At 38.7% G+C, this 21237-nt stretch overlaps 1 protein-coding gene across 5 annotated transcripts in view; it reads right to left on the reverse strand.

Moving 5' to 3' along the window:
- Positions 1-21237, reverse strand: part of Iws1 (interacts with SUPT6H, CTD assembly factor 1) — a 48305-nt gene that overhangs the window by 1415 nt on the left and 25653 nt on the right. For 2 of the 5 annotated variants that reach the window (XM_060377511.1, XM_060377512.1), the window contains exons 9-14: positions 20850-20979; positions 19884-20001; positions 19079-19190; positions 18402-18458; positions 15779-15890; positions 1139-1437 (exon numbers count right to left, since the gene is read on the reverse strand). In XM_060377511.1, the coding sequence (XP_060233494.1) occupies positions 1139-1437; positions 15779-15890; positions 18402-18458; positions 19079-19190; positions 19884-20001; positions 20850-20979 (828 nt within the window). Of the gene's footprint in view, positions 1-1138; positions 1438-2334; positions 9938-14458; positions 15465-15778; positions 15891-18401; positions 18459-19078; positions 19191-19883; positions 20002-20849; positions 20980-21237 lie in introns of those variants that run through there. The other 3 variants (XM_021645366.2, XM_021645365.2, XM_060377513.1) reach the window with 2 other exon arrangements.

The following is a 21237-nucleotide window of genomic DNA, read 5'->3' on the forward strand; positions in this document are numbered from 1 at the left end:
ATTCCAGAATTGAGGAATCAAAGTATAATGAGGAAATACTGCACCAAAGCAAGGCCAAAACACAGCAGGGCAAACCTCCACATCCTGCAGCTCCATGTCTGATGTCAAGGGGCTTAGATGACCCTCCCCCTTTGGCTGCCTATAATAGGATGGTTCCATTTTTTGTATGCAGCTGTCCTTGGTAGATATCCCATGCTCTGGCACCTCTAACATTTTGGGTTCTTCAGTGCAACCCGGACTTCACTTCCATATGCCTGGCCCCAGTGACTCTCCTTAACTGTGAAGGAAGATTCCACAATCCCTTTTCATGTGTATCCTTCATGACTCTAAAGCCAGAACTGGTTGGATGATACTGTCAAGGTTTAGCTACGAACTTGGCATGAATCCTGGTCCCCCTGAATCATATTTGTAAAAGTTTTTGTTAATTGCTTGGGTCTTTTCCTTTCCTTTTTCACAAGCTGGAACTTCACCTGGCTGGGACCTTGCCCTGAGGGCATCCATCTGTTCATTTCAATGCAGATTTAGCCTCCCTTAACAGTTACAGTCTCTTTTCCAGCACAAGCCTTAGCTTTAACATTAATCTCACCAGTGTCCTTTTCCTTTCCAAACTCTACATTTTGTATTTCTTTCTGCCCTAGTTGTTCTTCTTCATTGTAGACCTGCAAAAAAATTCCTAATAACCATACAAGAGAGTTAGTATTAGGCTGGCTTGAAATCTCTTCCACCAAAGAAATTAGTCTATTACTTTTAAATTTAACTACAGGCAAGTTCTTAGGAAAAGGGCAGAAAGCCACCATATTCATTGCCAAATAGCATAATAGTCTCCAGCCCAGTTACTTACACTGTTACTCTGAAACTCTTTTGAGTTGAGCCTCCTTATATCATGCTGCTCTCAGCACTGTCTTGCAAGCTCCTATTAGAATGGACCATTAAGCTTTGCTTACAGCATTCAACAGCTTTTCTAGTTCAAACTTCCAAAGCCTTCCACATTGTTCACCCAAATTACAAAGTCAGGTCTATGTCACAGCAATACCCCACTCCTGGTACCAACTTCTATTGGTAAATTAAGTTACCTTTCTATTGATGCAATAAAATACCATGACCAAAGCAACTTATAGGAGGTTTACTCGGAGCTTACGGTTTTAGAGAATTGGAGTCCACGATGGCAGTGAAGGTAGCAGGTGGCAGGCAGGAGCAGTAGCTGAAAGTGTACATCTTGAACCACAAGCAGGAAACAGAAGGTGATAACTCAAAATGGCACCAGTCTTTTGAAACCTCAAAGCCCACCTCCAGTAATATACTTCCAGCAACGTCATATTTCTTAACTTTCCACAAACAGCCATCAATTGTGAACCAAGTATTTAAATGCCCCAGATTTATAGGTGTTGTGTAGCAGTTTCCTCTGAGATTGAGGCATTCCATCTCCCAGGGAAGCTCCTTAAAACAGAAAGTAAATAATTCAAAATAGCTTCAGGAAATCCCTGACATTGACCAGATTCACTAGGCCCATCCATCATCCCAGGTATAAAGCAGGCTGAGCATCAATCTCCGATGAGCAAAGGTGACTCAAGCAAGCCAAAGATGCAAAGAAGACTCTCTGAGGCCAGACCAGCTGCCTGGAAGTAGAAATTGACTGAACTGCCCGGAAGGGGCCTTAGAGTAACTGAGGTATCTGGTGACACTCTTTAACCTCTTGAGCTTCCAGCTTTTGTGATCTGTCATCCATGCTGGGGTAGGTTTTGGTGATACAGTTGTCTTTGAACCATTTTTCCTGCTGTAAATAGCCCCAATAAAAATCACTGGTTTACAAAGTTGGACTTCAGTAGTATCCATATTTTGATCTGTCGTGGGCTCCCTAACTGTGGTGAGTAGATGTGTGTGTTGGTAAGTAGATGTATGTGTTGAATCTCCCCAGAAAAAATTTGTCACACGATAACTGGTATACGAAAATGAGTGAGATGACTGGTGAAATAGAGGGCTGTTGGGTTGAGCAGATAATGTGTTTACTGTGCAAGCCTGGCAAAATAAGTTCAATCCCTAGACCTCCGTTTAAGGTAGGAGAGAACTGATTCTCCAAAGTTGTCCTCTGACCTTTACATATGCAATGCAGCACTGTTGCGCACACAAACATACAAAACACACACACACAATAATATATATTTTTTTAATGAGGGAAAAACAAAGAAAGCAGAAGTTGGTTCATTACTACCAGACCTACATTATAAGGAAATGAGAATGGAATCCTTCAAGTTGTAAAGAAAGGATACTAGACACAAACTCAAAGCCATATAAGAACAGAAAATTTTTCTATAATAATAAACACACAAACTAGCATTTTGTAATTATGGTTCACACCTTTTTTATTCTTTGACAGTATTTAAAATAGAAAAGCATAAAAAGTTATAAACTTGTTACTAGACACACATGTTATTTGTGACATTGATAATGTTAAAAAAGGGAGGACAGAGCTATAAAAAACCTTTTTATGTGATTGAAGTTAGTTTAAAATAGATTGTTGTTACTTTTGGATGTTTCATGTAAGCCTCATAAAAAACACATACAATATACACAAAAAGAAATGAAAATAGATCAAATAAGCCACTATAAAAATCAACTATATATGCAAAGAAACAGTAAAAGAGATGAAGGACAAAAAAACTGTAAGAGAGAAAACAACAAAATGGTAAGAGTGAGCCCTTTCCTTTAATAGTTAAAGTCCTCACTTTGTCAATGAATTTAATAACCTAATAGAAGATACAGCTTGGAAGAACAAACTTAAAACCTAAGGCTCAACCACTTATTATATACAAGAGACTCACTTTAGAATCAAACACACTACACCGATACAATGAAAAACATGTCCCATGCAACTACAGTAACCCAAAGAGGGCAGCAGCACACAGGTGAGAGACAAAGGATATTACATAATGAAATAAAGGTTAATTTACCAATTAAACACAGCAATTATAAACAAAGATATGCCAATTAAAACTGCTAAGTATATGAAGAAAATATTGACAAATAACTATGGGAAAAAAATAGACTGTTCAAGGTTACAGATAGAATAGTAAGGTAGATCAACAAGGAAAAAGAAGACCTGAACACTACCATAGACTATTTGGACCTCAGAACACATTACCCAATAAGCCGAATACACATTTTTCTCAAGTGCACATGGAACACTTTCTGAGATACATCAGAGTCACAAAGAATCTTAACACATTAAGGGAAACTACAAACCCACAAATATGTGTAAAATAAATAGGACATTTTAAAAACCACTAATGGTTAAAGGAAGAAATCACACAGTAAATTAGCACACTCCCTGAAACAAATGAAAAACACAAAATACCAGAAGTGTTGGGGCACAACAAAAGCAGCACTGAAACTGGCAGCTATGTAGCAGGGTTCTCAACAACCTAACTTTATTCTTCAAGGAAGAAGGAAAAGACCAAGTAGATAGATCAGAGCAGGGAAAAATAAAACAGAAAAATAACAGAACCAAGACTTGGTCTTTCAGATCTCAAAACTAATAAATGTTTAGCTAGATTGGCTAGGAGAGGAGTGGGGGTGAATGGGGCTCAACTAAAATTACAAATCAAAATTGGAACATTGGGCCAGGGAGATGGCTCACTAGATAAAGTGCTTCTTATGCATGCAGGAAACTATAGACTTCAGATCCCCAGAATGCCACCTTGAAAGTGAAAAGGCTAAGCAGGGGTGTGGCTCTCTATAATCCCAGAACTTTTAAGAGGCAGGGATGGGGGATCCCTACGGCATCACAAATAACTACTGGTCTAGCCAGTCAGGAGCTCTATACTCAACTGAGAGATTTTGATTCAATAAATAAAGTAGAGAAAAAGAATGAGATTGTATGTTAACCACATATATGTATACATACTTGCACATACATGAATATACATACACACAGTGATGTACCTTAAAAAGGGTTGGGGACAGCACAGCCAGTTTTCCAAAAATGAAAAGTACAAAGCACTATAAACTGTATCTCATCAATATATCCATTGGATAATAGATTAAACAGAAAACCCACCAACCTTGATTCATGAGGAAATATAAATCTAAATAGGCAGACCTATAACTAGTAAGATTACATCTACTATCAAAACCTTCCCAGCAAAGGAAAGCCCAGGTCCAGATGGCTTTGATAGAAAATTCTATCAACCATCTAAAGAACTAACAGGTTTTTGTGGGTTTTTTGTTGTTGTTGTTTGGAGACACCATATAGCCTTGGGTGACCTGGAGCTGTTACACACAGGCTGGCTTCAAAGTCAGAGATCCCCCTGTCTCTGCCTCCCAAGTGTGGGAATTAAAGGTATGCACTACTATGCATGGCCAAATTAAAATTAATTCTAACAAACTATTTTGGAAGCATTTCCAAAAAAAAAAAAAAAACAAAAGAGGCCAGCATTACCCTGATACCAAAACCAAGCAGGCATTACAGTAAAACTACAGGTCACATTGCTAAAAAAACTCTTATAAAAAATAATACCATGACAACAAAAAAGCCTAACATGGGCCTAGCTCAGATGCCAAGCCAGACACCCAGAGTTTGACCTTCAAAATGCATTATGTAGAACAAGAATCGACTCAAGTTGTCCTCTAACACACACACACACACACACACACACACACACACACACACACTAAATGTAAAATTAAAAAATTACTAGCAAACAGAAATGAACACATTTAAAGGATTATGTGGGGTTGACAAGATGGCTCGGCGGTTAAAAAGCATTGGTTGCTTTTTCAGAGGGCCCTAGGTTCAGTTCCCAGCACCGGCATAGCAAATGACAACTGTCTTGTTAACTCTAGTTCCAGGGGATCCAATGCCCTTCTATTGTCTCTATGGGCACAAGGCACCCATGTAGTGCACACATGTTTGCACTATCTCTCACACACACAAATAAAAATAAAGCTTTTCTATAAAGTATTAGATACTATGTCATAATCAAGGAAGATTTACTGACAGGATGTTAGGATGATTCAACAGAACAGTAACAAAAATCCAGAATAGGGTGGAGACATATCAGTTGGTAAAATCAGAATGCCTTGCAAGCAGATAGATGCATGTTTCAGCTCCAGGATCTATGAAAAGTCATGTGTGATGGTGTACATTTATAATCCCAACACTAGGGAGGCAGAGATAGGTGGATACCTGGGCCTTATGGGCCAGCCAGTAAAGCCTATTTAGAGAATTCCAGGAGTGAGAAATCCTGACTCAAAAAACAAGGTGGATGATGCCCAAAGAATGATCCCCAGGGTTGTCCTTTGAGCTCCACTTATGTGCACATGAGTATCCACAGGTAGCCATGCATGTGCAATTAAAAACAAACAAACAAACAAACAAAAACAAAACCCACACATCAGTGAAATACACACTATCAAGATGAAAAAAAAACAATTTCAAATGATATAGAAAAATCATTTCACAAAGATTTAACATTCTATGATGATTAAAAACTCAATAAATTAAAAGTAGAATGAAAGTCAACAACACAAAAGCCATATATGAAAATCCCACACTATATTCAGTGAATGACAAAATTCATCACTAGTATTGAACACACCACTAGAAATTCTAACAATCAGGCAAGAAGAGGAAGTGAGAGGTATACAAATGGAAAGAAAGAGGTAAAATTGCCAGTCACATTTGTTCATGAACAAATAGGATCATGAATGATGATCCTAAATGGAAATTAAAAAACAATACAATTTACAACAACATCACAAAGAATTAAAACACTTAGGAATAAATTTAACCAAGGACTCTAAATGGAAAGATATTTTCTGTTTAAGGAACATAAACTCAGTACTACTTCAAATGGCAGATTTAACACAATTTCTGTTAAAAACATTGATGGCTACCAACAGAAAAGTCACCTTAGAATTCATACAAAATCTCAAGGAACCCCAGATAGTCAAAACAATATCAAACATAAAAGTGGAGGGGCCTAGCAAGGTGGTTCTTCAGGTAAAAGTGTTTGCAGTGCAAGCCTGATGACCTGAGTCCAAGCCACAGAATGCAGGTGGAAGGAGAACCTATTTCTGAATATTGTCCTGACCTCCACATACAGCTGTGGAACATGCAGTCACACATTCATACACATTTCCCACATAATTTCAAGGAACCCCAAATAACCAAACAATATTGAACAGTGAATAGATCATTGCTTGACTTCAGAAATTACTATACAGATCCAGTAGCCAAAACAGTATCATGGAGATAGAAAAAAACAAAAGGAATGGAGCAAAACATATAAATAAACCGTCATACACACAGTCAAATAAGTTTTGATAAGCGATCTAAGACCAATGACAAAGGGAGTCTTTTCAACAAATGATACCAGACCATCCATCTTCACAATAAAAGCAGACCTTTAACAACACACAAATGTCTCAAAATCAGACTTACACATAAGAGCTAAAGCTACACAATTCATTAAAATCACAGGACAAGTTTTATAATATTGGATTTGGTTATAACAGCAGCACAGGAAATAAATTACATCAAAATTAAAATTACTTTTATACCAAAGGGCATACCCAACAGAGTCAAAAGGATGGGAGAAACTATTTGTAAATCATGCATCTGACAAACATTAACACCCACACATATAAACAGGTTGGTGAGATAACTCAGTGGTCAAAGTGTGTGCCACAGAAGTCTTGCAACCTGTTTCATTCTTAGAATCCACGTAAAGGTGGAAGGCAAGAACTCCACATAATTGTGATTTTCCATATGCTTACCATACATAACACATGTGCCCGACCCATATTAAATTAAAAGGTGGGTTCCTAGAACAGTCTAAATCAGAGGCAGAAAGCAGAATGTTGTCAAGAGGGATTTGTTGTTTGCTTTGAGGCATGATCTATGCAGTCTTAGATGTCCCAGAGCTCACTATATAGACTAGGATAACTTTAACTCACAGATCCTCCTACCTCTGCCTCCTTAGCGCTAAGATTAAAGGTGTACACTACCATGCCTAGCCCACAGCTAAATTCTTTAAGACAATGATTTCTAGAGATGGCATACACAACGTGAACCCAGCAATGCACCTCAACTATACAGTTAAAAGTGGTTAAGAAACAAATCTTTTCGTTTCTTAACAAAAACATAAAAAAAAAAAAAAAAAAAAAAAAAAGACCTGTGTGACTATGCAGCATTCCAGACTTCCAGACAACATGGCCAATCCTGAGACAAACTAAGTGGCCTAGGCTGGCTTTGTACCTGCCATGTAGACAGGCCAGGTGTCCGTGGTACTGTGGATAGAACCCAAGTTTAGTGCATGCTAGGCAAGCACTCAAGCAACAGAGGTCCATTATCCAGCCCCTAAAAATCATTTCTTTTCCCCCGAGACAGAGTTTCTCTGTTTCCCTGGCTGACCTGAAACTCAACTCTGTAACCCAGGCTGGCCCTAAACTCAGAGCTTTGCCTGCCTCTGCCTCCCAAGTGCCACTACTGCCCAGATAAAAGCCATGTTCTTAAGAGAATTATGCTTAGATATGGAGCTTGAGAGAAAGGCTTATTGATTTAAGCTATACTCACATGGTCTGCAAAAGAAATCTATACAAAACCGAATAAAAAGTGGCACACTGAAAAATATTGAAGGATGCATGGGAGCCAAATTTTGTATTTTGAAATTTTCAGTAAATAGGAATTACAAAGGCAATGAATGGGTCAGGCTTGGGATGGCCCTAAAAAAGCTCTACAGCAAAGATAACTTACAAATTAGTATTTTTTTTCCTTTAAATAGTGTAGAACCTCCCATCCCCTTGAAGTCTAGGGTGTGGTTTATTACCTACTAGTTGTATTTACTTACATAAACAACACTGTGGTAAATGGAGCTCATCCCAAGACACCAGAATACAAACAACTCTGACGAGCTTGCTTTTCATGTTCAGAACTGTTCTGAGAGTTCATTAGATCGTGTTTATTGTTTTCAGTTAATGACTAAACAATGCTGGAAGTAGTTTGCCTCCATCTAGTGTTTAACTGTTGCTCTGTAAGGTCTTCTGTTTTCAACGCCATCTGCTCTTGGGTGCTGAATGTACTGATGGCTTTAAGAGGCTTTCCCCCATTTCCTTTTCCTGAGACAGGGCTTCTCTGTGTAGTCCTGGCTGTCCTGGAACTCTATATAAGCCAAGCTAGTCTCAAACGCACAGATCTGCCTGCCTCTGCCTCCCGAGTTCTGGGACTAAAGGCATATGCCATTACATCCGGCTTGAGAGGTTCTTGTAGAATATTTTAGTCCTTGAAGTCCATGTTCCTTCAAGAGTCCAAAGGCTGCTGTGGCTGATAATAGTTATTTTAAAAATCAAGGCCTGAGGTTGTACCAGAAAAGAATTCTAGTAATTAATGGGTTATTGATAAAACTTTCTTATCTACAGAAATCTCTCATGATTTTTAAGAATTCTCAAAATTGAACAAGAAACTATAAACTGTTTCTCCTTTTTATTTGCCCAATTGCTATATGTAACTGAGTAATTTTCAATTACATCTGTTTTTCCTTAAGAGTTTCTTAAGGAAACTTAAGAAACTTTTCTCCCCACAGCTTAACTCCCCAGACTTAAAAACAAAAAAAAAAAATAAACAAACAAACTAACAAAACCAAGAGAAATAAAAAGTTTGTTGTTGGATTTCAACTCCTACTGGGATAACAATCTTTATTTGAATAGGGTCTTGCAAAAGTAACTCAGGCTGTTGGGGGAACTCCCAATACTCCTGCCTCCACTTCCAGAGAGCTGAGATTATAGGCATACAGAGTGGTATACAATTCAGTTCTGATACCAAATGCTCAGGGTTAGTATAGGAACTGACAGTTCTAGGGATCAGGCTTCCTCCACAAGACTGCCCTGACTTCACACATGGGCTGTAAGTGCTATCTTCAGACCATCAAAATTTCAGGGTAGCTATAAGGTGGGAAGTTATCAAAAACTTCTTGGTTTAGAAATTTGCTGAATGACTCATGGAACTCAGGAAAGCACTATGTCTTTCAATAAAACATTATAGTCATGACTAGTCTTATTAGAAAAGATACAACTCAGGTCAACCAGGTCAATGAAGGCTCAGGAATGGTTTGGAGGATGATGCAGAGCTTCTGTGTCCTTGTTCTCCTGGCACATCAACATGGTTGCAGTGTCTCGAGCATTTAAGAGTCTTGCCATGTAATCCAGGCTAGCCTCAAACTCATGATCCTCTTATGTCGATGTCAGTCATGTTGGGATTACAGGTGTGCAAGGCACCTGGCTTGTCCAGAGTTCTTTTCTTTATTAGGGCTTCAATACAAAGGCATGACTGATTAGTCAAACAGGCAACGTGACTAGATAAAGCATATTTCTGGTGACCAGTCTCCACTTTATAGTAATCTCAGGGGCCTATGATGAGCCAAATCAAGAGTATAACGAAGATACTTTAAGAATCCTAAGGGTTTCAGACATTCTTTGTCAGGAGCCAGACAAATTCCTTATAATATCACACTCAAGCTGCAAAAAGGACTCGATTTTGTCCTTACAGAGACCAATCTCTAAGACAATGATTGAGACAACCCCCCAAAACCAGAATGAAATTTTATTACGTAGTTTATAGAAGCAGTAGTAGTACTCTTCTGTACAAATCAGATAACAACTGGTCTTAAATAGAACGAAGAGAAATGTTAGTCCTACGACAACACGTGATACAAGTGGAACCATTTAGAGACACACTAAAACATTTAAAAGTATCTTCTTTCTTGATAGTCCACTGTGCATTTTTAGAGATGGGGATATGTCCCAGGCAAGGTCACAATGGCATTTTATTGCCCTCGATGCTGATTTTCACTGCATGAGCAGATCTGCTTTTTTTCCTGATATCTGTGAACTTTCTCATCTGTTTATCCAGTCGACTGATACCTTTCTTGGAGGATGCCTGAAACTAAGATTGGGGAAAATTGAAGAACAAATTATTGCAACATGTATATCTAGCAGTCAGAAGAGCCTGAAGCTTAACAACAACCAGAACATGCTTTGGTGACAAGAACAGAGTGTTAGGAAAAACTACAATCTCAGTGACAATTAGCTGGTTATAGTCCGTGCATTACTTTTAATTTTGCCACAGCCCATAGAAACTTCCTAGATGACAGAAGGGGGAAATACAGAAACTATAATCTTCCCAGTTTCATCACTGACGTCTGACCATGTATATGGAGCTAACTACTTGACATATAATTTCAAACAGTGCTGTTACTAAAACAACAACAAAAAACACAAAGAGAAGTCATTAGAGAAAGACTTTAAACACAACCAACACAGGCAAACCCTGAGGTGCTGAAGCTCTAGATGCCTTGTGGTGAGTCTCTATTTTGCTTCACCAGGATTCAGAAGCCTATGCAAACTACACCTGATGATTTTTACTACTACCAGAACATTTCCCTCTTGCTTTTATAGTTAAAGGCTAGTTGTTATCGCTTTGTTAAAAACAGGTATTGAGAATTTTTTCAAATAAGGCATATATTACAAAGATGTGGTTTCAAAGGAACTGAGATAGCTTTCATAAAATAAATCTAGAAATGTCTGTCACTGATGTCAAAGACCAGTGTGAATTTTTAAGGATTACAGCTAACAATTCAGGTATTAAGATTATAAGGATTAGAAGTTGTGGTTTTGTTGAGGGTATGGCCTTATTTTATGAAAATGTGTCACTGTGGGTGGGTTTTCAGGTTTCAAAAGCCCATTCCCTGGCCCAGTCTTTCTCTACCTGTGGATCAGGATGTAACTCAGCTATGCTTCAGTACCATCAGTGTGGCCATGCTCCCACTATGTCCTTGCAATGATGGTAATGGACTCATTAATCCTCTGAAACTATACGCAAGCCTGCAATTGCTTTCTTTTATGAGTTGCCTGGGCCATGCTGTCTCTTCACAGCAACATAACAATGACTAAAACAGTGAATGACCTTCCCTGCTGGCTACATTGGGGGAACAGGGAGAAATAGCCATCAATGGCATTACCCAGCAGCCAACAGTGAATGCTACAATACTGACTTGCCAAACAAGATGTGCCCACTGGTGAAATAATGGCATGACTATTATGAATGTAACCAACCACTTTCTCATTTCATTTGCTTGGCTTGCTCTAGCAGAGAGAATTTATGCCTGGTACTGTAAGCCTGAACACAAGCCACAGTTTGGGAGGTCATAAACCCTAGGAGGGGAACTACTACTACTGTGCTGCTACACTATTATGTTGTCAGAGTGCCTTCAAATATTCATGATTATACTTTAAGTCTTGGTCCTGCTTTCAGCCTTCATCAGAGAAGCTACTTTCTGCAGTGGGTAGCAGCTAGTATACTTTTCTCATAATTAGTCACAATGCTGAGAATAAGTAACCTTCAGTTGTCATCTATAATGGGAAACCTGTATTGGCAGCCTCAAGGCTCAGGGAATGCAGAAGAGGGGCTGGAAAGAATGTAAGAGCCAAAGGATGGGAGAAGTAGTATAAAATGCTGTCTTTTAGACATGCCATGGTTGCACTCATGAGCTCACTGCAACTATGGTTACCTGTCTAAGATTAAGCCAGTAACAGCCAACATTCCAGAAGACAGCATAAACTATACTCAATCAACTACAAAAACTACATATAAACAGGAGAGTGAGATGGCTCTGTGGGTAAAGGTGCTTTATGCCGAGCCTGACAACCTGAATCTAAGTGGTAGAACCAACTACTATGAGTTGTATTCTGGCAACCACAGGTGCATACAAACCCATACACATAGAAGCACATGCACAAACACAAGCAAACTAAGAACCAAAACCAAATAAACTACGTAAGGAAAAATTATGAAGGTAGGAAAAGTGTATTTGTATCTAGAAGGATAAGGGAGATGTTGGGGGTAGACAGAATCAAACTATACTGTATATACATATGAAATTTCAAAGATTATATAAAAATAGATAAATAAAAGAATAAATAAAAAATAATAAAATAAAACAATTATGAATGATTAGAGACAGAGGAGTTTTTCTTTTTCTTCTCCCCAAATATTTACTGCTGAATCATCTCCTAAGCTATAGTCTGAAAAACTCTAAAGAAGGAAAGCTAGAGACTTTCTAGAAGTTCTGCACCATGAGCCTTCTGAGTCCATGGACTCAGCCTCACCCTAATATGAAGCTAGGTGATCACTAGGCAAGGAACTTTCTATGGCATTCTTTTAAGTTTTCTAGAAACATCCCAATTCTAAACATTATTCAATACTTGATTCAGTACTTTCAGCATAAAGATTCATTGTCAGATGAGAAAAGTATCACCAACATACCATCTTTTACCCTCCCCTTTCGTTTCTGTAAAAGGAGTTGGTAGAGGCCTTACTGTTCAACTCTTTGACAACTACCTGAGTCCCTGAAGCTCTAGATACCAACCTGGCCTTCTCTTTGTTCACTCCCAGGATCTTCTCTAACAGTCTGAACCGTAGGAGCTGTCTGGCACCAGTACCAGGGACATACCCATGTTAGTGCCAGACAACTGCTTATGGCATATATGTAGCCTACAAGCTGCTCAACGATCTAAGTTTATCACAGACACTGAGTAACATGCCAAATCCAATAATCTTCATTTCCTGGTTCCTCAATTCTGTAACATTCCTCTGAACATTAGAAAAGCCATGTTTTATCAGGTGGTGGTGGGAAGCCTCTAGAAGACTAGCAAGGAACATTTGCTAAAATAAATAAATAGATAGATAGATAGATAGATAGATAGATAGATAGATAGATAAATAAATAAATAATAGTTTTGTTTCAGGGTTACAGCTAAATGACAACATATATTAAATCAATAAGAATGGGAGTCAGGGGCTGGAGAGACAGCTCAGAGGTTAAGGGCATTTGGCTGTTCTTCCAAAGGTTCTGAGTTCAATTCCTAGCAAACACATGGTGGCTCACAGCCATCTATAATGAGATCTGGTGCCTCTTCTGGCCTGCAGGCACACTTGCAGCAGAATACTGTACAAATAAATAAATCTTAAGAAAAGAAAGAAAGAAAGAAAGAAAGAAAGAAAGAAAGAAAGAAAGAAAGAAAGAAAGAAAGGGAGTCAAATAGAATTTTGCCATGTTAGGTTAAAACCAAAGCCTCAAACTCAAGTTAAAAAAAAAAAAAAAAAGAGTATGATCACGTTGCACACTGAACTTTTTTTAAAAAAACCTTATGCCCATGTATGCATAAAAAGGAGCAAAAAGCTATAACCAAAAATGTTAATTCACAATTGTAGTGAGAGTTTTCATTTCTTTAAAAACTCAGTTATGTTATATGAATATATTTCTGTTTCAATCCCAGGTGTGGGATATGGGGCTGCTTCAGATGTCCATGGTAGCTAACTATAATATGCCTTGTGTCCTGGCAAGGACATGATTTGTGCTAGGTGCAGACAGTTTAATTACGGGAACTCTTGAGAAGGTATAAATGCCAGAGCCCAGAGAGGGGCCAGGGGTGCTCCAAAGACAAGGCAGCTACTGCTTCCCTGTACTGCTCCTGCTGCTGGTCTGTCAAGTGGCTGAGAGAAAATAGGTAAGAAAATATACTGACAAGACAAAGATTGGACTTTCCTCAAGAAAAAAAATCAGCAAAAAGTAGTCTAAGAAGTTCTCAATACCCCCTTTCCCACTAACTTTCTCACCTACCAGGTATTGGGGTGTTAAAGGGAGGTAGAGTTGTAAGAATGCAAATAAGATAACAAAAAAGAAAAAAAACCAAAACCTACATGTAATAAGAGTACAAGTTATATTAATTTTATCTGTGATGCCTGTATTTTAAAACTTTATAGGAGAGCATGCATTGCCTCTACCATTCATTCATTCATTCATTCATTCATTCATTCATTCATTTTAAAAGCCTCAGCATTCAGAGGCAATGGATCTCTATGAGTTTGAGGCTAGTGTACTCTATATAGCAAGTTTTGGGCCAGCTACAATTTTGTCTCTCAAAATAAAGAAGTTTTAACAATCAGAAAAAAAATTACTTAGTATATATTCACATAAATCAAAAAACTATTACACAACCCTTAAATGATAAATATACATGTGGATTAATAAAAAAAAATGAACAAAATGATATGCCAGTCTTGCTGATAAAGCTACATTTTGGCAGCCTAGATAAACATCAACAAATTATATTTGAAAATGCAGGAAGAGGGCTTTCCCTTTTACTGGAAGAACATATAGCACTCCTACCCACTCTGCCTATGAGGATATAGGCTCATAGCCAGCAAAAACAGCAGATGGGTACAGGGCCCCTAGAAACATGGAGTGTTCTTCTGGAGCAAACTGGCCAACAAACTTTTATTTTATTTTCATGGCCACATTGTCATTTCCAACTTTCAAAAATGCAAGTATTAGGAAAGGAAATATGAGGTAGCCAAAATGAGGGAGGATACAGTGACAAAATATAAGGAGGTTAAAAGAAATAGGTATAAAGAAGAGATAAAAGAGACACGGCCATCAATTTAGATATGGAACAAACCAAAGAAAATGAAGTACATGCAGCGGAAGATGTCCTCTGCATAAAACTAATCCCGTTTATTTATCTTCAGTGGTTAAGAACACATAACAGCAATGTCAACTAGCAGGAACATGAGTGGGTTGAAGGAAGCTGAGGAGAAGCACAAAAGGCTACAACAGACACTGTGCCCAGAAGCAAGGTATTACTCATGACCTCAATGTCAGTGACTTGTGACCAAGTGATGAATATATTTACATATCCAGAAAAAGCTTTTATGAGTTCTTGATGAATGCTACCATGTAACTGATATAAGAAAAAGGTCACTTCCTGTCCACAAACAAACTACTAAGCAGTTTGTATGCCTGTAATACAGAATATGATTCTAGGTCCAAATAAGAAGGATTTTTAGCAGGGAAGTGGTGGCACATGCCTTTAGTCCCAATGCTCCGGAGGCAGAGGCAGGTGGCTCTTGAGTTAAGAGGCCAGCCTGATCTACACAATGAGTTCCTGGACAGTCAGAGCTTCAAGAGAAAACCTGGGAAGGGTGTGGTGGGGATAACAAACAGGACAAAGGCCATTACTTTCATGATATACATGAAAGTAATGGCCTTTTAGTCTCTAGGATACTGACATAGATGGGAACCTCAATGCCAATTTCTAAGGATTTAGAGGCCTAATGTCTCTGGATGCTGGCAAGAATCATTTTTCAGAAGCTGACTTCAGGGCAGCCCTTTTCTCCCTAAGAAAGGACATACTTGTTTCCACTCTGCTGGCAATTCAAGCCCATGCACAGCTCATGCTTCCTTGGGGATACCTCTTGTATACACACTCTGGAAGGGCCAGGATTATAGGGGCATCCTGTTGCCTTCGATGCTGAACTTGACAGCACGGTGCATTTTGCCGAGCCTCTTCTGTTCTGCAAACCGCCTCTTATGCTTTTCCAACCGACTTAGGCCCTTTTTTAGAATACCAGGCTAGAAAGAGTAGTTTGATGGGAGAAAAGCATTACCAAGAAAGAGCATTTGGGTAGTATCTTCATTGAGGACATGGAAAGTGTCTATTGGGACAATTTGACAACAGAAATGCTTACACAGATGGAGAGAAAAGAAAAAGAGGATCCAAGAAAGCAGGCAAATGCTTTCTCATAATTCTTTAAGCAAATGAGTAAATACCTAAGAGAGCCCAAAACATCTCTGTGAATCAAACCTTAAACTGCTATAAACATTATTAAACATAAAGAAATGGGGGGGGGGGGAATTAAAATGGTCTTGCTCTTCTGTTCACTCACCCTGGATGACTCCATTTCTACATTCCACTTGGGCCTGACAACATAGTCCTTGTTTGATGGCATTGGAACTCTAGCACGGGCACAGAAGCCAGGATCTCCAGGTCTAAGAGCTCTGAGAAAAGGAAGACATATATTGCTTATTTATTTGGCCACACCAGAGCCTAAATCAGATTTCACCCTTGTATTCCTAGGCCCACCCCATTCAGCAAGGACATTTGCTCAACCATGTTCATAGCTGCTTTATTCATAATAGCCAGAATCTGGAAACAACTTAGATGTCCCTCAGCAGAGGAAGGCATGCAGAAATTGTGGTACATTTACACAATAGAATACTACTCAGCAATTAAAAACAAAGAAATCATGAAATTGGCAGGCAAATGGTAGGAACTAGAAAAAAATCACCTTTGAGTGAGCTAACCCCAAAACAGAAAGACACACATGGTATATACTCACTTATAAGTGGATACTAGACATATAATATAGGATAATCATACTAAAATCTATAGTTCTAAAGAAGCTAAACAATAAGGAAGACCATAGGAAAGGTGCTGAATCCTCATTCAGAAAGGCAAACAGAACAGATATCAGAAGAAGGGTGAAAACAAGGAACAAGACAGGAGCCCATCACAGAGGGCCTCTGAAAGACTCTACCCAGTAGGGTATTAAAGCAGATGCTAAGACTCATAGCCAAACTTTGGGCAGAGTGCAGGAAATCTTATGAAAGAAGGGGGAGATAGAAAGACCAGGAGCTCCACAAGGAGAGCAACAGAACCAAAAAATCTGGTCCCAGGGATCTTTTCTGAGACTGATACTCCAACCAAGGACCATACATGGAGATAACCTAGAACCCCTGCACAGATGTACCCCATGGCAGCTCAGCGTCCAAATGGCTTCCCTAGTAAGGGGAACAGGTACTGTCTCTGACATCAATTCAGTGGCTGCCTCTTTGTTCACCTCCCCCTGGTGATGGGGGGACAGCCTTACCAGGCCACATAGGAAGACAATGCAGCCAGTCCTGATGAGACCTAACAGGCTAGGGTCTGATGGAAGGGTCGAGGAGGACCTCCCGTACCTGTGGACTGGGAAAGGGACATGAGAGAAGAGGAAGGGAGGGAGGGATTGGGAGACTACAAGGGAGGGGGCTACAGCTGGGATATAAAATGAATAAATTATAACAAATAAAAAAAATTAAGACCTAAAAAAAAAGTAACAGAGATACCAATCCCAATCTGTCTCAATGTTAACAACTTTCCAAACTATAGTGTATCACAGCTAGAACATTGATACAATCTTATCTCCTATACATGTCTCAGTTTTACTTGTACTAATTTGTGTTTATCTTTAGTTCTAGACAACCTTTGAAAATAACCATGCTTCACTAAGACCACAATTCTTAGTAAATAAAGCCCTTCTGTCATGTCTGGGCCTTTAAGCCATTTAATACCCCAGAAGGCATGGTGAGAATAGACTTACACCTGCTGGGAGCAAGAAGCAAACATCTATAATCTCATCTCCAGGCTCTGTTCCAGCATGTGTGAACACGTCTTCACTAATGACTCCTCAGCTATAACCCTCGGCTACGTTGGATAGTTCATTTCTTATTCTAGACTCTAAATTGAGCATTCCCCCTGCGATGGAAATAACCATTAAGTCTATGTATCCAACCCGACTAGACCCCATAGTGCTTCTCAGAGTATCTCATTAAATAGCTTACATTGAAAGGCTTGAAAAATAACTTGCTACTAATTCATGTCTTCTCAGCCTTCTGCTATCCTATTACTAACCCATTTAACTGTATCACTGCCTTTAGCCCAGTGCTGTAGCCTGTCCTAATGTTGCCCTCAGAACCAGAATTTCTATTCAAACATGACAGTTTCACATATAAGCTCAAAACGTGCTGAATCATAAAGAGAAGAAAATGTCCACATCTTGATCTTAGGTTCCTGCATGATCTTAAGATGTCCACACCTGGCATCTCATACTGCCACTGCAGCACACCTGTTTTTTTTGGTTTGTTTTAAATATTTATTTATTATTTATACAGCATTCTACCTGCATGTGTACCTGCACACCAGATCTCACTACAGATGCTTATGAGCCACCGTGTGGTTGCCGGGAATTGAACTCAGGACCTTAAGGAAGAACAGCCAGTGTTCTTAACCTCTGAGCCATCTCTCCAGCCCGTGCCTGCTGCTTTGCAACCAGGACTGCATACGAACCCACACATCTTGGTTTATACCCTCCGTGAAACTATACTTGAAAAAACATGATAAATTTTTAAGGGAAAAATTTAAGGTTTGTATTCTTTAAGGTTTAAACTTAAAAGGATTCTAGCACTTAGCAAGCAACAACAGAAAACTTATTAAATGAACTATATTTGTAATTCTTCAGAGCACACAATAAACATTAAATTGAAAAAAATTACTCTTTTTCAATGGGAACACATAATTTAATATTGTTCTTATAATGAAGGAAAGAAAGAGAAAAGAAAAGAAAGGAAGGAAGGAAGGAAGGAAGGAAGGAAGGAAGGAAGAAAGAAAGAAAGAAAGAAAGAAAGAAAGAAAGAAAGAAAGAAAGAAAGAAAGAAAGAAAGGCTTAGGAAAAAACAAGACAAAACCCTTACTTTTCCTCTCCTGTCAGCACCTTCTCCAGGTCTCTTCGTGGTGTCTGACCACCAGTGCTGGGAAAAGATCAAACAGTGAGATACCAGGAATCTTAAAATTCTTACAAGTAGGGAGAGCACATAAAAATATCACATTTATACCATTAATTAGTATCTTTATATTGGGTCATAAAAAGCATTTAATAAAAAAAAATGCATGACGTGTGTGTGAGGGTATGCATGTGGCAGTTAGAGGATGACTGGAGTTAATTTTCTCCTTCCCACCTTTACTTGGGTTCTAGGGAATCACTCAGGTTGCTAGACTTCACAGCAAGTGCCTTTATCCTCTGAACCATCTTGCTGGCTTGAGAACTCATAATTGTTCTCAAGTATTGTTCACCCCAAGAGTCATTTGTACAGCAGGTTTCATTCTAGGTGACCTACACAAACTATACTGTAACTGATAACCCTGCCCTCCCAGGATGTATCCAGAATATTGATAAATGGAACCAATAACATTTTTATCTCCTAGGGTTTTGGACCTAGGCCTGAGAAAATTTTCTTCTGCAAATGGCTAGAACACTACAATCTCTAGCACTCCAGGACTGTGCGAGGACAGATTGCATTCAGCTGTCCCAGAAAGTTCTTCTGTAATGCCATTAAACTATACTTGTGCATTCACACCTGTTCCCTCATACCTGCTCATTCTTCGTCGTTGAGGCATTTGTTCTAGATCTCTCTGTTCCCTTTCTTCTCTTGTCATTCCTTTATAGTTTGAGGTAAGACCAAATATAGGCCGAGACCACTCATCTACAAAAAGGGAAAATAATAATTATTTAGTCCACAAAATAGTAGTCTCTCCCAGGCTTTTAAATCATTACACCCTAATACTGGGTAATATTATAGGCTTTTATAGAGTATTTCTTTTTTAAAAATGAAGCACAGGAAGAATGAAAATGAACCTAGAGTTCATAATCAATATGTACTTCAGTTAGGATCTAGATTTCTCTGGCACAAATAAGGATGCATATGAAAAGGTCTTGGAGGCTAGCAACAATGGCTAACTTTTTTAAAGCAGTGCTTTAAACATATCCTCTCATTTAATCTTTCTAACAACCTGAAGAAAACAAAGAAGTATTAATATTTCTTTACTACAGAGGTGGAGACCAAGCCTGAAGCCAAGTCACTAGCTGAGGACATGCAGGAGGGTGGTAGAGTGAACACAATGGACTGGGCAATTGCTAACCCCAGGGCCTGCATTCAACCTATTTTCCATGTTCTTGGTCCACAGCTAGAAGACATGTTTTTAATTGCTGTAGTTAATACTGGAAAGAGATTTAAGAGCATTTTAAGTATAAGAAAAGTTAGTACCTCTAAGAAGGCACTAAGATTCTTCTATTCCATTTTACTGAATCATTTAAACAAATATTGGTAAAAAGTTTTTACATATGCACATGTCTACATATACAGAAAGTAAACAAATAGAAAGCAAGCTTTACATACTGATTAATTTCCCTGCCATGTCCTTGTTGGACCTTGATTCCTTGGGGTGTTTATACAGGTACATCACTGCTCGGCCAATCCCACTATGCTTCAGGGTCTCCTGGCTCACACTAGGTAGCTGGGGAACAAAACCACATACATGCATATTAATTACTTGGAAGCTAAGAGGTGTGCTAATCTAGAGACCTTCAAGGCCTTATTCATTCACATTAGAACTAATACAAAAATCCCATGTTCAGGTTCTACGAAGACATGGAATATCCTTTGTGCTGACATCAAAAGTCAAGATTTCAGTATTAATGAAGAAAAAACCTAAGAATGTGAGGAAATATAAATTATGCATACTTAACAGGACAGAAGCTCAGCCCAGGCCTTGGGAACCAACAGACCTAAGCTTGAATCTAAGGACAACCACCTGCTGGCTGCACGGCCTTAGAGAAATCATTTCATTGCACGTGTCTTAGTTTCCTCATACATAAGTGGATAGTGTACCTACCTTACAAGCTTTTGTGAAAGACCAATAGGTTAACACATACACAGAACACCCAGCAGTGTCTTATACACACAGGTTCCTTCTAAGTTTCTTCTCATGTTAGGCAGCTTGCCTAGGGAATCCTAATCATATACCAAAGGGAACCCAAACAGATTGTAATTCAAGTTTACAGTCCCTGAAGGTAGTACACTTTCTACCTCAAGTGCCTCCCTACAATATGCTCACTACTGGACTGCTCTTCCAAGAAACCCATGATTGCACTAAGAACTCTTTACTTGAAAACTGTGATCAATCAAATTTTATGAGGTTTTTCCTTTTTATGATCATTTTATTAGGTATGGTTTCTTTCCCCAAAACCCCTTTTCTGGCATGCTATAGCAGAACAAGTTTATAAGTAAATGGTATAAAATACAAGTCTTGACTACAGAAATCACATTTGATGTTTAATAAATTACAAATTATCTGTGGCTAACCTCTTGTAGAATCTTCAACAACTCCTCCCGAATCTTCAGTGCAGGCAAACTCCTATCTGGTAGAGGTGAGAGCCATTCTTTGATGGCAGACATCACACCACTGTCAATAAAAGTTTCTTTAAGGTCCTGCCTGCAATAGTAATAATAATAATGATGAACAACATGATGATGCCAAGTCTATTGCCCTCTGACTTTATTTATACAGTGATGTTTCAAAAAAACTGTTTTTAAAGAATTATATATTCAGTCAACCCCTACTCTAGTTTCAAAAGCGGTATAAAAAAGTTAGCTTCCAGAAGTGTACAGACTTGACAAAGGTAACTTGCTAAGATATGAAAGTTTTACAAAATAGATTAATATCAACATTAGTGGTACAGAGAGTAAAAAA

This window comes from Meriones unguiculatus, chromosome 2 (genome assembly GCF_030254825.1).
Source record: "Meriones unguiculatus strain TT.TT164.6M chromosome 2, Bangor_MerUng_6.1, whole genome shotgun sequence".
NCBI lineage: Eukaryota > Metazoa > Chordata > Mammalia > Rodentia > Muridae > Meriones > Meriones unguiculatus.